The sequence below is a fragment of the Octopus sinensis genome, linkage group LG14 (assembly GCF_006345805.1).
Source record: "Octopus sinensis linkage group LG14, ASM634580v1, whole genome shotgun sequence".
NCBI classification, from domain to species: Eukaryota; Metazoa; Mollusca; class Cephalopoda; order Octopoda; family Octopodidae; genus Octopus; species Octopus sinensis.
In genome coordinates, this window is record NC_043010.1 from 47,677,565 (window position 1) to 47,694,905 (window position 17,341).

At 37.3% G+C, this 17,341-nt stretch overlaps 1 protein-coding gene across 1 annotated transcript in view; it reads right to left on the reverse strand.

Moving 5' to 3' along the window:
• LOC115219339 (cilia- and flagella-associated protein 43-like) overlaps positions 1–17,341 on the reverse strand; it is a 106,811-nt gene that overhangs the window by 14,517 nt on the left and 74,953 nt on the right. Inside the window, exons 27-35 of the mRNA XM_036509001.1 lie at positions 16,864–16,955; positions 15,699–15,905; positions 14,651–14,821; positions 12,289–12,411; positions 8,534–8,653; positions 7,424–7,531; positions 5,992–6,167; positions 2,738–2,960; positions 2,496–2,608 (exon numbers count right to left, since the gene is read on the reverse strand). Coding sequence (XP_036364894.1) covers positions 2,496–2,608; positions 2,738–2,960; positions 5,992–6,167; positions 7,424–7,531; positions 8,534–8,653; positions 12,289–12,411; positions 14,651–14,821; positions 15,699–15,905; positions 16,864–16,955 — 1,333 coding nt within the window. The remainder of the gene's footprint in view (positions 1–2,495; positions 2,609–2,737; positions 2,961–5,991; positions 6,168–7,423; positions 7,532–8,533; positions 8,654–12,288; positions 12,412–14,650; positions 14,822–15,698; positions 15,906–16,863; positions 16,956–17,341) is intronic.

A 17,341-nucleotide genomic window follows, 5' to 3' on the forward strand; every position in this document is an offset into this window, starting at 1 on the left:
TGAGTTGGAGCTTGTTTAGCCTTACCTAAGTAAATTAGCTTGCCATATCCAACAAAAATATTCTACCTGTTTATATTCAAACCACCCAGATCTAGCCTTTCATACCCACCCTACAATTTCATTCTGAAAATTAAAAGTTACCTCATCAAATTCACAAAGCCACGAGGTAATTCATGATTATTTCAAAACAATGCGAACAAACAAGCATTACATTATTTACATTATTTACATTCGACAGATATTTGTCCTCATTTTGTTTGTTGTTAACACGTTTCGGCTGATATACCCTCCAGCCTTCTTCTGGTGTCTTGGGGAAATTTCGAACCTGGATTCTCATTCCTAAGGTATTTTTTCCTTTTTTTACGATATTGTTGTTGTTGTTGTTTCACTACCTGGCTGGCTCCTGTCAATCATCTTACTCATGCACGCATGGAAGATGGACATTAAACAATGACAACGGTGATGATGATGATATGTATGTATATATACATACATATTTCCTCAAAAATTTTGAAAATTTCCCCCAAAATTTTTGACAAATTTTTTGAAAATTTCCCTAAAAATTTTATGAAATATATACATACGTATTTATATATATATTATATATTTGTACTATATATGTAATATATATATGTATTATATATGTCTCAGTGTCTATGTTTCTCCCCAACTACTGCTTCTCAACTGGTGTTGGTGTGTTTATATCCCTGTAACAGTTTGGCAAAAGAGACTGATAGAATAAGTACCAGGCTTAACAAAATAATGATAAGTACTGGAGTTGACTTGTTCGACTAAAATTCTTTGAGGTGGTGCCCCAGTATGGTCACAGTCTAATGACTGAAATAAGTAAAAGATAAACAATTACATATATGTAATAATGAAATTACATATTATGAAATTTATTACATCTTGTCATGTTTGTGATCTCTCAGTTCATAGAAGTGTTATCCTGCATGAAATCAGCTCATAGTTTTGGGACTGCTGTTGTAGTGGATCGGTAACTAATTAAAGCCAGAGTACGTTCTGACCGTGATGACAAACATTAGTCTTTATTAGCAATTCTAAATAGATATATGTATTTGTATGCTGAGTTACCATGAAAGATAATTAGCAATTACGGCTTGCTTCCTAGCTATATGGTTTCGGGTTCAGTCCCACTGCGTGGCACTTTGGGTAGGTGTCTTTCACTATAGCCCCGAGCTGACCGGAGCTTTGTGATTCAATTCGGTAGGTGGAAGTTACTGCCGTGTGTGCATGTGTGCGTGTAGGTGCTTGTGCCTCTCCGAAAGAGAGAGAGGGAGTCTAGAACTTGCAGTAACTTTAGTTGTTTTAGTCATTTGCTATCTCTCTATATATAAAGCTGAAGTTGTCTGTGTGTGGCAGGTTTGGTAGCCTTCAACTAACACTATCTCCTCCGAGACCCTGTGGCACAAGTTGACCAAAATTGAGAGTATGATAGAAGAAGGCTTGCTCTTCCTTCCATAGAAGAAAAAATTCAAATCGGACCATGTTAACACCAAAAATTATTTACATCAAAAAGGTGTTTTTTTTCTATGAAAATCCCTATTTTTTACGATTTGCTGACTGCTGTGTCGCTATTTTTCGGTGTATTTCAACCAGAAAAATGTTCACTTAAAGAGAATAACAAGCTACATAATGCAAAATTTTTACTTTTCAAAAATTCCAATTCTAAAGGGCCGAAACAAACCTGAGCAACGCCAGGCGATACTGCTAGTTTATGTAAAGAGAGAGTGTGGTGTTGCATAAGTAACTCCTTGATGTGTGTAGTTACAGTATCTTGATGCTGTTTAATGAGGTTTGATTTACAGCTTAGTGGACTGAGCCAGTTAGAGTAAAGTCTCTTGGCCATGGACACAATACAGCCCCTGTACAATGGGATATAAATCATCAAACATGGTAGCCAGCAACCTGTTTTCCTACAGACAAGGCTCAACAGTAATCTTATTGATAACAGTTATTGATACTGGTATGGTTGTGTGGTAAGTAGTTTACTTTGCAAGCATGTGGCTTCAGGCTCAGTCCCACTATGTGGCACTTTTGACAACTACCTCCTACTATAAACCCAGGCTGACCAAGGCCTTCTGAATGAATTTGGTAGACAGAAACTGTGTGGAAACCCATCTTGTGTGTGGCGGGGGCGGGGGAGTGCTTGTGTGTGTTTTGTGTCTGTGTTTGTCCCTCACCACTGCTTGACAACCACTGTTGGTGTATTTACATCCCTGTAACTTAGCAGTTCGGCTAAGATACCAATAGAATAGGCACCAGGCTTAAAAAATAAATATTGGAGTTAATTCATTCAAGTTAAAATTCTTCAGGGTTATGACTGTCTAATGGCTGAAAGAAGTAAAAGATTAATTCAAAACAATGTGAATAAATAAGCATTATATATGAGAGAGTAATCTGAATGTTGAAGGGTTAAAAGTCTAAGAGACATTACTTTACTTTGGACTTGGAAGATACAAAGGAAGACTTACTTCTTTATTTTCATTTCAATCTCATCCATTTCAGCATGTGATTTCTCCAGCTGCTCTATTTTATGCTGGTGGAAATCGCCCATCTCAGCAAATGTTAAAATACTTTTCATTATCTGTCATAGTGCAGAAAACAGAAAAAGAAATGAAAAGAGAGAGAGAGAGAGAGAGAGAGAGAGAGAGAGAGAGAGAGAGAGAGAGAGAGAGAGACGACTGAAACCATTTCTCATTGCCACTAATCTTACCTCTTCTTCTTTTTTAAGCTTATTTCTTCTTAACTCGCATAACTTTACCCAAGTATTTTGGTCTAAGCCTTCTGGCTGTTGGCTGTCATTGTCAAATTCCTTAAGAGCAGCTGCAATTGAAGCATTCCCTTGTTGAGCAATCACAATTTTCCTTTGGTGATATATGCTTTGCATCACAATGTCCCCAGATGGCATTGTATCTGGTGTTTTGAATTTATAAGCCCTAAAATAGTAGAAATGTTAGAAGGGAGGCAAAAGTAATCAATCAGTTGAGTAGCCACAACAAAACCAAAAACTGACCAATGTATGTAAAAAAAAAAAAGGAAGAAATTTAAAGAGAATCTTTTACCATTATATGAAGAAATTTCTATTGGGTTGTCCGGGAAGTTTGTGCTGATTTTTAAAGGAAAGAAAAAGGTCAATAAATACTTGCCATTACATTTTTAATCAACCAAATATGAACCATTTTGTTGCACAATGCATCTCCATCTTTCCTTTAACTTGAAAATACCTTCTTCCCAGAATTCAGGTGGTTTCATGGCAAAGAATTCATCAAGGTATCTTTTCACATCATCCAAGGAATTGAAATTTTTACCATTAAGACTATTCTGCAGAGACCTGAATAAGTGGAAATCCAAAGGAGCAATATCTAGTGAATATGGAAGGTGGGTTAACATATCCCAGCCAAGCTGCAGCAATTTTTGTCTGATTCCCAAAGCATCAAGTGCCGAAAAATGAACTTTCTTATCTTCCATTTTAAAGAGTTACAGAATTAACACAGACTATAGGAACATAAACCTTCTTCCACGAAAAGATAGCTTAAACTGTGCTCTAAATGGAGGTGTAGTCAAATCCTATTTTGTGGACTCAACCATGTTCTAAAATAAGTCGAAAGGTAAGCTACTATAAATCAGCTTGAACTTTCCGGACAACCCAATATAATGTAAAGCACAAAAGATTTTTAAAAAACATCTAACAAATGTTTTATCTTATATTACAATTGATTTCCAAGTTTCCAACAGACAAATCACCGATCCACTACATTTCTAGTAACAATAGTGATATAGGAGCATTAATTATCTATATGGACACTATACTTCATTATGCAACCATAATATACTACAAAATATGTTAAACATTTTATAAGTCAGTACTGTGTTCTACTGTGTTAGCAGTGCTATTACATCACTTGTTGCTGTTGTCTCTACAGAATTTTCTATAGAAATTATACACAGCACTGATTTTGTTACATCATAACAAAATCAGTGCTTAACAAGTGATATAGGAGCGTCTGAAACTCAATGCCAAACAAATAGTTCAAGGATCTTCACTAAAAATAAATCAGTTTTTCTGCTCAACCAAAGGGACAAGGATGCCTCTATCACAGCATGTAATGCTATAACAGAAAGTGTCAACTCTACCAGTAGGTTATGTAGTTGTCCAGAACTATGTAGAAAGAGAAACAGGCAGAAAGAGAAAGGCCCTATAGCCTGATATGATTGACTAGCATGAAGCTGCTTGCTTTATACCTCCTCATTTACACCACCTTTGTTGGTTGCCAGAATATTTGACTGTACTTCAAAGAGAAAAGAGCTCTCCATAGCAAGAAAATGCAGACTTCAGCAAATCTATAACTTCTTGAGGAACTGGCACAACTCACTTTATTTAATTCCCCCCACATCAAATGTAGAACCAATCACAACCTGGATTCATCCGGCTGACATCAAAAGTAGATCATCCTGTGAAATTTGTTCCTGGTTTACTTTATCCTATTGTATCCATGTACTCTGAATCCTTGATTTAACTTTGAAGTTCTGTTCTCCTCCTCGTTCTATCAGACAGCTTCTATCAACTCATATCTGCTCTGCCAAACTCCAACCACTGGTCCACAAACATGTTGTCTTCTCCTAGCTTTTCTGTAGCTATTACAATGCCTTCTGCTCCCCGGACATCCTGTATCTTATTCCACTTCTAGTGAATTCCCCTTGACTTACTTAACTCTCTCCCTTGCATCATCGATATTTTGTTTACTCTCCTACTAGATCCTGCACTAGTAATTTTTCTACAATCCTTCCTCACCAGAATGCCCTCTTTCTGTACATGCTACCATGCTTATCATTTTTCCTGCAGTCATCTATGTTAAACTGTTCAAGAAGAATGTCTGTCGATCATGTCAATCTCATGGCACTTGGAGGTCAGCCCTGCAATGACTCTGAGCACAACCACATCCTTCAGAGCAAAACATTAGAAAAAAATGGTGCTCCTGGGATTGTAAAGTTGGATGTAATTGGACATGAGGAATAAATAAAATAACAAGGGATTACTAAGAAGTTCCTGGCTTTGGGTAAAAGAAAATACAGGAGAATCAATTAATTATGATTTTATTCAACATATTCCCCTCTCAGATTCATACGCTTATTGCAGAAGACCTTCAGTTTTTCTAAGCCCTGTAAAAGGGGCTTCTAACCAGGCCTTTTGTGATAGCCTTAAAGCCAGGAACTTTTCATGAAGAATTGGATTCTTCATGCCAACAATGCATCCTGTCACAGAGATCTTCTCACCCATGAGTTTCTCACCAAGAACAACATATTGCTTTTATCAATTCAGTAATGAAAAATTAAATTATACCATTTAGAAAAATTACATATAATAGAAAGATTAAATATTTGTCCTCATCTTGTTTGGTGTTATTAACACAGTGTTTTGGCTGATATACCCTCCAGCCTTCTTCAGGTGTCTTGGGGAAATTTCAAACCTGGGTTCTCATTCCTAAGGTATTTTTCGATGTTATTATTATTATTATTATTATTATTATTATTATTATTATTGTTATTATTATTATTATTGTTCAGGTCACTGCTTGGAATCGATCTCGGAATCTTGGGGTTAGTAGCCTGCACTCTTAACCATTATGCCAACAGGCATATGGCATAGTGGTTAAGAGCACAGGCTACTAACCCAAAGATTCCGAGTTCGATTCCAAGCAGTGACCTGAACAAGAATAATAATAATAATAATAATAAATAATAATAATAATAATAATAATAATAATAATAATAATGATAATAATAACAACAACAACAACAATAATAATAACATCAAAAAATACCTTAGGAATGAGAACCCAGGTTCAAAATTTTCCCAAGACTCCCAAAGAAGGCTGGAGGGTATATCAGCCGAAACATTATGTTACCAACAAACAAGATGAGGACAAATATCCGTTGAATGTAGATAATGTAAATAATGTATCTTACCTTGGACGTTTCCGGAATAGCTTGTAGAGAGTCTCTAGAAAAACCACAGCAACACCAAGGAATTCATTTCTGAAACCCTTATCCAACTGTCTGTCTTCTAACAAAAGTTGTTCATATTTCACTCGATAATCTGCCATTCTTTTCTCGGAGTCTTGTACATGTTGAACAATGTTATCCTGGAAAAAAAATAACATGGAAATAAATATTGAGAAATATATGGTTAGTTTCAAACAAAGCATTGATGTGAACGAAGACAAGGAAATTGTGGGTGTTTTGTATACAATAAGCTCATTATTATTGTTGCTGTTATTATCATCATCATTGAGTGAGAGAGCAGTGCATGCCATCAAAGTGACACTGGGGTAAAATATACGAAGCCCAGTATACCCATCATGACTACCCATCTGATAAGCGTACACTAGGCACATGCATCACAACCATATGTGCGCGACATGGTGATCTCATATCAAGATAAACAGCGCATGACCTTGCAGGTGGGGCCCAGTTAGAATTTTCTTCTGGTCAAGTAGCCCATCCCACTCAAAAGGTCCCTGAATAAGGATTGTTTAAGGATGTTGAACAAACCACCCACGTTTCCAAAGGTGAATTATCCAAACCTCCAAGAATTCCTTTCAACACATGGCTATGATGCTCCCCCACTACTTCTGCTCATGATCAGCGATGCACATACCGTCAGCCACTAAGGGACATGATCAACTGGTAAAGGTCAAACAACTGACAAGCAAATTTATGGTATTGAACAGAATATTTGCTGTAGCCCATCTTTTATACCAAGACAAAACACTGTACATGATAACACTTCCAATCAGTTAAGATCAGAAGCCATGAGAGCCACTGTCTGGCACCTATTTATTATGATTCTTTGACTGCTGTGTCACCATTTTTTTGTGTATTTCAACCAGAAAGAGAATAACAAGAGAATAACAAGCTACATAATGCAAAATTTTTACTTTTCAAAAATTCCAATTCTAAAGGGTCGAAAAGAAAACAAGCCCGAGTAACGCTGGGCTATACTGCTAGTATATATATATATTGCCGATGAGACGGGCCAGTGATAAATTGACTTGATTAAATTTAATTTAATTTAATTAAGCCGGTTTGCCAAAAAGTACGTCGAAACTATGCATAGTCCAAAGATGATTAGGGTAAATGTTTTTAATTTTCCTTTGATTTCTGAATTACTACTATTTAGCGGTTTGAGTTTAGCTGCTCGTTTTAGTGAGTTGAATGGCCTATTAAGGCCATTCCTTAATATTATTGTTATATATATATATACTATACATGTTTGTCCATGTGTATACATTCATATATATATATATATATGAATGTATACACATGGACAAACACATGCAATCATGTGCATTCCTACATGCACAGAAGTGCTATAAAAAGCACATGTATTATACATTACCACATGAGTTCTCATGCTGTTCCTTTCCCAAATCAGATGCTTTTCATAAACAGCAAATTCATCTTCCAACATCAGATTCATTTTGATACGGTTTAGCTTCAGTTCCTCCTGTTGAAATGGCAAGAGAAGATTTATTGTGGAATTAATTTTCCATCAGACTAGAGATTATAGGATGAAAATCAGCAAAGAACACTGAAAGGATAGCTTTTTATCTTCTATCTTTTACTTGTTTCAGTCATTAGACTGTGGCCATGGCATTTTTCTACCAGCTGCCAGCCTGACAGGCCCTTCCAAGAACAGTCCTTTTCCTCTAAGCCATAAAAAGTTATCCGTTCATCCATCCCATCTTATCCATTCATTCAACTATTCCATCCGTCTAGTCATCTATCCATCCTCTGTCTATCTATATGTCTGCCAATCCATCCATCCATACACCCCTATATACACATTAACATACATGCATGCATGCATACATACATACATACATACATACATACATACATACATACATACATACATAACTGCATACATACATGCATGCATTCATACATAATTACATACATAAATACATACAGACAAACAGACAGACAGAAAGGTAGGCAGGCATGCATGTAGGCATGCAGACAAGCACACAGGCAGGCAGATGTGTGTGTGTGTAAGAAGCTTGCTTCCTAACCACATGGTTCCGGGTTCAGTCCCACAGTATGTCACCTTGGGCTAGTGTCTTCTATTATATCCTCAGGCCAACCAAAGCCTTGTGAGTGGATTTGGTAGACGGAAGCTGAAAAGAAGCCCCTTGTATGTGTGTGTGTGTATGTGTGTGTATGTGTGTGTTTGTTGTGTATGCGTTTGTCCTCCAATATTGCTTGATAACTGGTGCTGGTTTGTTTACATCCCTGTAACTTGGCAGTTTGGCAAAAGAGATTGGTAGAATAAGTACCTTGCTTATAAAAAAATAACTACCGGAATGGATTCATTTGACTAAAAAAATTGTCAAAGGTAGTGTCCCATCATGGCCACAGTCTAATGACTGAAACAAGTAAATAAGTAAACAAGTAAAACACACCACACCAATTTCCCGTCCCAGAATAAGCAAAGTGTTTAGCTCACCTGATAGACTGCAATCAACACCTGGGTGTGTTTCTGAAATAATGCATTCACCAATTCATCGAAAGCTACCATTATTTCTTGAATGATCCCTCGTAATTTCTTCAGTTCACTCTCAAGACCCTGGGTAAAAAACGTAAGAAAGTGTAAAGGTAAATGTCACCTAATTATGGCAATAAGTTCAGAGGAGACCTAGCTCAGCCATCTATCATTGGCTCACAAGAAAAGAGATCTGATTCAGTTTGTCTCGCAATTTCATCATTTTCCCTATATAAACAATGTTGATTTAATCAAAATCTGTTAAACCAGATTCTCCTAAACTGCACAATGTGGTTCTTTCTGCATCTTTCAGCAATATTCAAGGTCTCTGTACAAATTTTTCCATTCATCCAATCTTTTCTTCATTCAAACATTCCACATGTTCTTGCTCTCTATGAGGCAAATCTGGATGATTCTGTATGTAACCCTGATCTTAAGGTTGATGGTCATTTACCTCTATTATGTTTTGAATCTGATACTCATCTCCATGGGTTGACTGTTTATACACAAACAGATCTTCCAATAATCAGAGTGCCTCATCTTGAATCTGTAGATGAATTTTATATGTACTTTCATGTCTCTCAGTGGAGGCGTGTAGCTTAGTGATCAGGGTGTCAGCATCATGATTGTAAGGTTGTGATTTCGATTTCTGGACCAAGTGATGCATTGTGTTCTTGAGCAAAACACTTCATTTCACTTTGCTCCAGCCTGCTCAGCTGGCAAAAATGAGTAACACTGTGATGGACTGGCATCCAACCCAGCTGGGGAACACATACGCCATTGAAACTGGGAAACTGGGCCCATGAGCCTGGCTAGGCTTTAAAAGGGCACATTTATTTAATTTTTTTTCATGTCTCTCACCTTCAAGTAACTTGCTACCTGTTTTTTCTTATAAAGGTTGCCTGCCTCTGACTCTTGTTTGCTTATTGAAGCTGTATTTGATGGTACAGATAGGGCCTTTGAGACCCACAGTTCAGCCAATGTGTGTATGTTAGGTGATTTCCGTGCTCACCGTAGAAGCTGGTTACCTCATTCCCATTGAACTGACTAGCCAGAAGTTTTCTGTTCTCTCTGACTCATGACATACCCTCTAGCTATGTCACTGCAAAATGAAGAAAGACAAGTGAATAGGGGATGCCTGGGTGGGGGTGATAAGAGACCAGCCAACTCTGAGAAGTAGACAGCTCTATAATAGCAGTATAAAAGGCAGGGAGAGGTGAAACAGCATGTCTGTGGTTCAAGGAACTTGAAATGTGTTGGTGAGTGACATATTTTTAATCGATTGGGTGACTTTATATATATATATATATATATCATGTGATCACGTGACCAACCAGGCCTCTACATATATATATATATATAGACAAAGAAGCTCTCTTTGCAACCATGCGGTTTCAGGTTCAGTCCCACTACCTGGCAGCTTGGGTCAACTAATGCCTTGCAAGTGAATTTGGTAGAAGGAAACTGTGTGGAAGCCTGTCATATATGTTTGAGTGTGTATGTGTGCATATATATATATATATATACAGTAATCCCTCAACTAGCGCAGGAGTTACGTTCCAAAACACCCAGCAATATGTGAAAATCCATGAAGTATTGGGTTGTCCGGAAAGTTTGTGCTGATTTTTAAAGGAAAGAAAAAGGTCAATAAATACTTGCCATTACATTTTTAATCAACCAAATATGAACCATTTTGTTGCACAATGCATCTCCATCTTTCCTTTAACTTGAAAATACCCTCTTCCCAGAATTGAGGTGGTTTCAAGGCAAAGAATTCATCAAGGTATCTTTTTATGTCATCCAAGGAATTGAAATTTTTACCATTTAGACTATTCTGCAGAGACCTGAATAAGTGGAAATCCGAAGGAGCAATACCTGGTGAATATGGAGGGTGGGGTAACAAATCCCAGCCAAGCTGCAGTAATTTTTGCAGTAATTTCTCAAAGAAACATGCAGTCTTGCATTATCATGTTAAAAAACAACACCCTTCCTGTTGGCCAATTCTAGATGTTTCTCTTGAATTGCTGCTTTTAACTCATCCAGTTGTGTGCAGTATTTCTCAGAATTAATTGTCTGGTTACTTGAGAAAAGCTCATAGTAAAGAATCCCTTTCCAATCCCACCAGACACAAAGCAAGACTTTTGTAGGATGAAGACCCGCTTTTGGGGTGGGGTGGCTAAGGGTGGCTCATGTCACTTACTCCAGGATCGCTTTCTCTGAACATTTCGTTAGATAATCCATTTCTCATCATCTGTTACAATTTGCTTTAAAAATTTTTTGTATCTTTGCTGTAAGGCTTCATCTCCACACATGCCAGCTTAATTCAATCCGTCCTTAGTCGAAAGACACCTGTTGTTATCTCCTGTTATTTTTATTGTATTTTTTTATTGTATTTATATTTGTGTAACATTGTCCGTTTTTTCCATCCTTGTTTTTGTATACATTCGCTGCTTTCTTCTAAAGAATCTAATGCTCTTAGCTTAGTTTTTCCTTGGAGCAATCTCTAGAATAATCAGTTGAAATTGCGAGGATTATCTGGTGCTTGACTATGTATATATATGTATGTATGTATGTATATATACATATGTGTGTGTGTATATATACATATGTGTGTGTGTATATATGTGTGTGCATGTATATATATATATATATACATATGTGTGTGTATATATATATATGTATGTATATGTATGTTTGTATATATATATATGTATGTATATATATACGTATGTGTGTGTGTATATATATGTGTGTGTGTGTATATACATTTATATATATATGTATATATATATAAATATATACGTATTATGCATATATATACACACACACACACACATACACACACACACACACACACACACACATATATATATATACATATGTGTGTGCGTGTGTGTGTGTGTGTGTCTTTGTTTTTGTGTTTGTTCTCCACCACTGCTTGACAACTGGTGCTTGTGTGTTTGCATCCCTGTAATTTAGCAGTTCAGCAAAAGAAACCAATAGAATAAGTACCAACGTTTAAAATTAAAATAAGTACTGGGGGTCAATCATTCAGCTAAAAGTTCTTGAAAGTGCTGCCCCAGTATGGCCACAGCTCAATGACTGAAACAAGGAAAAAAAATAAAAGATAGTCATGAATATCTGTATGTGTAGTCAGGGCCAGCACTTGGAATGCAGGGCCAAAATTGTCAGTGGGGCCCTCTACAAAAGCTGAAGATTGACATTTTGTGCTTCATGCAGTACACCAGTTTCAGCCAAAAAGTGTTCCACCATTAGCCACAATGATATACTAAACATTCATCATAGCATCCTATGCTCAAGTGTGTGTATAGGGTCCTCTCTTGTTGTGGTACCCAGTTTGAACAAATCTGTCTTATTGGCTTAAAACCAGCCCTGTGTATAGTAGCAGCATTGTCAAAGATATAGGAGCAATACTCTGTTGTGGGTCTCAGCTGACCTTTGTAGAAGTTTAGTAGTTGTGGCACGGAGGGGCTAAAGTATTTTCTGGCTGCAAAGGGAAGATCAGTTTCGGCTAAGTTGAAGGATGCACACACACCAGGCTAGATCCCCAATAATGGTGAGGTCTAGCATTTCAAGTTATCAAGAGGGTTCTAGTTGCAAGCTGTTTACGATCATGTAGCAAAGTTTTTGATAATGCTCTTTTAATATGTGCAGTAATAGCTAACTAGAAAAAGTTAAAGAACTAAGAATAGACCTACTTTGCGATATTTCTCCCTTTCTTCATTTAATTCTTTCACTTTCCGTTCGTATTCTTTCATCATTTTCACTTCGTCCTCTGTCCATTCTTCTTCATTTGGTCCAACAACCGGCATCGGTATGTCCTGGAATTTAGAAAGGAAAGATGAAGCAAAAAACACTATTTTTATTTACTTCTTTTTTAGATCCCTCTTTCTATGTTGGTATGATGTGAGAGGGGGGGAAACATTAGAGAGGTAGAGGAAAAAAGATACAGAGAACAGAAGGAAAAGAAGAAAGAGGAAATGGTTTTGAAAGTAGAGACAGAGAGCAGAAGAGTTGTGAAAAGAGAAAAAAAGTTTGGAGAGTAAAGAGAGAACTTCAATGAGAGAGAAATGAGGGTATGTAAAAGTAACCAACATTCGATGTGAAGCAGATGTAAACCAGATGTTAATGGTTTACAAAGTATCTGGTAGTCTACTTTTAAATCCTGACAAGATGTATTTTTTGAAATATGGACATAAAGAAAATATCTTGTTCCCTGAATGTATGTATTCATTAAAGGTTGTAAAGTATTTTAATAGATACAGTTTTTTGAGTGAACACACTGAACATTTTCTAGACCCATTAATATAGAGTCTGAATCAAGAGGGGATTTTCCATTTGGTATCAAAATTGGTCCCTTTGTCCTTTAAGTTTCCAGATTAAAGCTGAAAGGGTTGAATGTCTCTTATTACGTTATCTAAAATTTGAAAGATGGTTGTTATATCTAAATCATCATCATCATCATCATCATCATCATCATCATCATCGTCATCGTCATCATCATCATCGTCATCATCATCATCATCATATCATCATCATCATATCATCATCATCATCATCATCATCATCATCATCATCATCATCACATCATCATCATCATATCATCATCATCATCATCATCATCATCATATCATATCATCATCATCATCATCATCATCATCATCATCATCATCATCATCATCATCATCATCATCATCATTTAACGTCTGTTTTCCATGCTAGCATGGGTTGGACGGTTTGACAGGGGATCTGGGAAGCCAGAAGGTTGCACCAGGTTCCAGTCTGATCAGGCAGTGTTTCTACAGCTGGATGCCCTTCCTAACGCCAACCACTCCGTGAGTGTAGTAGTGGGTGCTTTTTAGGTGCCAGGCGAGACTGGCAACAGCCACAATCAGATTGGTGCTTTTTACGTGCCACCGGCATGGAAGCCAGTCAAAGCGGCGGTGGCATCGGCCACGTTCAGATGGTGCTTTTTACGTGCCACAAGCACAGGGATCACAACTACAATTTCCATTGATTTTTGATGTTGCTGTACTTGACTCAATAGGTCTCCTCAAGCACAGGGTCGAAACGGTGTTTCTTTACTTGCCACCTGCACGTATGACCATTGTTGCAGTTTGCTGAAACCTGTGCTTCATAAACAATGTAAGATATATTGCACTCCTGTCCTAGAGGACATTTAGATTTGTCTCCACATGTGCATCAGGGGCAGACTTGAGTTGTCCGTTGCTTATTGATATACGACTTAACACTAGGAGAACAAGAAGAGATAACTTTTATTGTGTTTCCATTAAAGATTTTATTGTATCTATGGGTTCTAAGGAAGTGGATATCTGCTAAGTGCAAGAATCTTCTACCTACATTTATGCTGACATTAAGGGAGAAGGCAGGGTGGGGATGGGTTGGGGTGGGGGGCAAACAATAAAATTTTCCAAGACCTATTCTTACTACTAGATGATAGAGGAGGCAGGTGAAGAAGATTTTATCAGTAAAGCTGCTATCCTGTAGGGCCTTATAATAATGTGGGGTAGCCTTTTTGAATATTTCTTTAGAAGAAGAAAGGCATGTGATCCTACAGCTAATTTTTGGAATTAAGTTCTGAAATACAATAGGTGAGTGACAGGAGTGTTTATTAATATATTTAAGGTTTTCGTTAGGTTTGTGGAAGGGCTCATAAGAATTAGCTTTAAGATCTAAGGAAACATCTAAAAAGTCAGTTTTAGCTAGGTTAGTATAAATAGATACTTTAAGCCCTAAAGAGTTGAAGGTAGAAATTAATTGCTTTCTAAAGGAATCCATAGTATGGCCATCACAACTGTGTGACACTGCTAAAGTATCGTCACAGTATATACTGATGCTATGACCAGGAAGTTTCAAATTAAGATGCTTTAATATAAACCAACTAAATAACATATATCCATGCTATTATATGAACCCATTGAGACACCAAATAATTCGCTTTGAAAATCTTTTTTTTTTTTGATCCAAAAATATCCATTATTGAATAACAATGTGTATAGATAACAGCATCAGTTTACATCACACAAAAAAAAAAGTCACCTTCTTCAATTCATCTTCTTTTCTGATCTCAAGAACACCACCCATCATGTCCATTATACCTCTTTCATGGGAATTGTCAGCTCTTTCCAGCCTTATACGCTCCTCTTCAATGCGTTTGGCTTCTTCTATGGCTTTTTTCTCCTCGGCAGTCAGGTACCTTTCAATTGTGACCTGCAAAATTTAAAGACGTGTGTAGTATGCAGGGGACTATCGTTAATTATACTGAATGAAACAGAGAGGTGAATGAGACTATAAACACTCAAGAAGAGAATGAGTATGTCTAGAAAGACATAGATGATTTCAAAATTTGGCACAAGGCCAGCAAGTTCAGGGGAAGGGTAAGTCAATTACATTGACCCCATTTTACAACTGGTACTTAATTTATTGACCCTGAAAGGAATGAAAAGCAAAGTCAACCTCAGCAGAATTTGAACTCAGAACACGAAGACAGATGGAATGCCACTAAGCATTTTGCCTGGATGCTAACATTTCTTATTTCTTTATTGCCCACAAGGGGCTAAACATAGAGGAGACAAACAAGGACAGACAAAGGGATTAAGTCGATTACATTGACCCCAGTGTGTAACTGGTACTTAATTTATGGACCTTGAAAGGATGAAAAGCAAAGTCAACCCTGGTGGAATTTGAACTCAGGACATAACAGCAGACGAAATACCAATAAGCATTTTGCCTGGCCTGCTAGCATTTCTTATTTCTTTATTGCCTACAAGGGGCTAAACATAGAGGGGACAAACAAGGACAGACAAAGGGATTAAGTCGATTACATTGACCCCAGTGCGTAACTGGTACTTAATTTATCGACCCTGAAAGGATGAAAGGCAAAGTCAACCCCAGCAGAATTTGAAATCAGAACGTAACAGTAGACGAAATACCAATAAGCATTTTACCTGGCGTGCTAGCATTTCTGCCAGCTCACCTCCTTGGCAGATGTAAATATTGAAACATTCCTCATCTTCAAAGGCAAGGTTTAAAGTCTGAAATTTCTTAATCTTAACTCTTTAATAGTTTTAAACCCAAAACTACTTACTTCAGAATCATCGACTACAAAGGCCAATTCCGGTTTCTCCGCTACAGTAAATTTTGGAACGAGGACCTCTTCACCTAGCTGAAGGTCAGCTATGATCACACTAACTCGCTTGTTCCTCTCTTTGATTTTGCCAATCTCTATTTCTTTGCGGTTATACAACTCATCAAACTCCTTGTTGAAGGTTTCCTTTATTTTGTAGATGATGCCCTGGGAATGATTTGGAAAACAGGAGGACTTACAGCAGTAAGAAGATTATATGTTAGTATGTATGAGTGTGTGTGTGTGTGTATGTATGTATATATGTATGTATGTATGTATGTATGTATGTATGTATGTATGTATGTATGTATGTATGTATGCATGTATGTATGTATGTATTCTTTTGTTCTTTTATTTGTTTCAGCCATGCAGCTGTGGTCATGCTGGAGCACCATCGTATGTATGAATATATAGATATATGTGTATGTGTTTGTGCAAGCATGTGAATGTATATATGTGGTTGTATGTGGGTGTGTATATGTGTGTATGATACATTAGTAAAGGGATAGAGAGAGAAACAGACAGACAGACAGACAGATAGATAGACTGACAGACAGACAGACAGACAGATAGATTGACTGACAGACAGGCAGGTAAATAGACAGAAATAGAATCAGAGATACAGATCTAGTATGTGTGTGAAAGAGAGAGAAGAAAAGAAAAAAAGAGAGAGAGAGAAAGAAAGAGATAGTATTGTTGTGTGCATATATTTTTATTTTAGTTTTTCAAACGAGTATGCAATAAACACCAACACAAGCCCCACATGTTCATAAAACTGATGCTTTGTACTATATTCAGGGGCATTGAGTAATGGAGAGATCGATATCCTCCTGGATAGAGTACATCAGTGTATTCATATTGTGTTGTGGGTATATTAAGGGGTGCTGAAAACCTCCTGGTTTTGAGTAAAATAAAATGCAGGAGGATCCATTAATTATGATTTTATTCAACATATTCCCCTTTCAGATTCACACACGTATTGTAGCAATCCTTCAGTTTCTCTAAGCCCCGTAAAAGAACTCAAAAAGTTGAGCCTCCAGCCAGGCCTTTCACAGTACTCTTAAAGCCAGGAACTTTGCAGCCCCTCCTCATATAAATAAGAAGAACATAAGGGAATTTTAATAACCTGTAACAGAATTATCTGTGATATCTTCTGGTCTCGACTGTGAAGCTCCAGTTGGTTATACAAGTATGCACTCTCACCACCATATGCAGAACCTGGAGAAGAAAAGAGCCATGAATAATAATTGGTTTCAGATTAAGGTACAGGGCCAGCAGTTTAGAGGGGAGTGAGGAAGTTGGGCCCATCTACTGAGCTGGCAGAAATGTTAGCACGCCGGGCAAAATGCTTAGCGGTATTTGATCTGCTTTTATGTTCTGAGTTCAAATTCCGCTGAGGTTGACTTTGCCTTTCATCCTTTCAGGGTCGATAAATTAAGTACCAGTTACGCACTGGGGTCGATGTAATCGACTTAATCCCTTTGTCTGTTCTTGTTTGTCCCCTCTATGTTTAGCTCCTTGTGGGCAATAAAGAAATAGCTTGACTAGTACCTAGTTCTATCAACCCCAGAGAGATGAATGGTAAAGTAACCCTCAGTGGGATT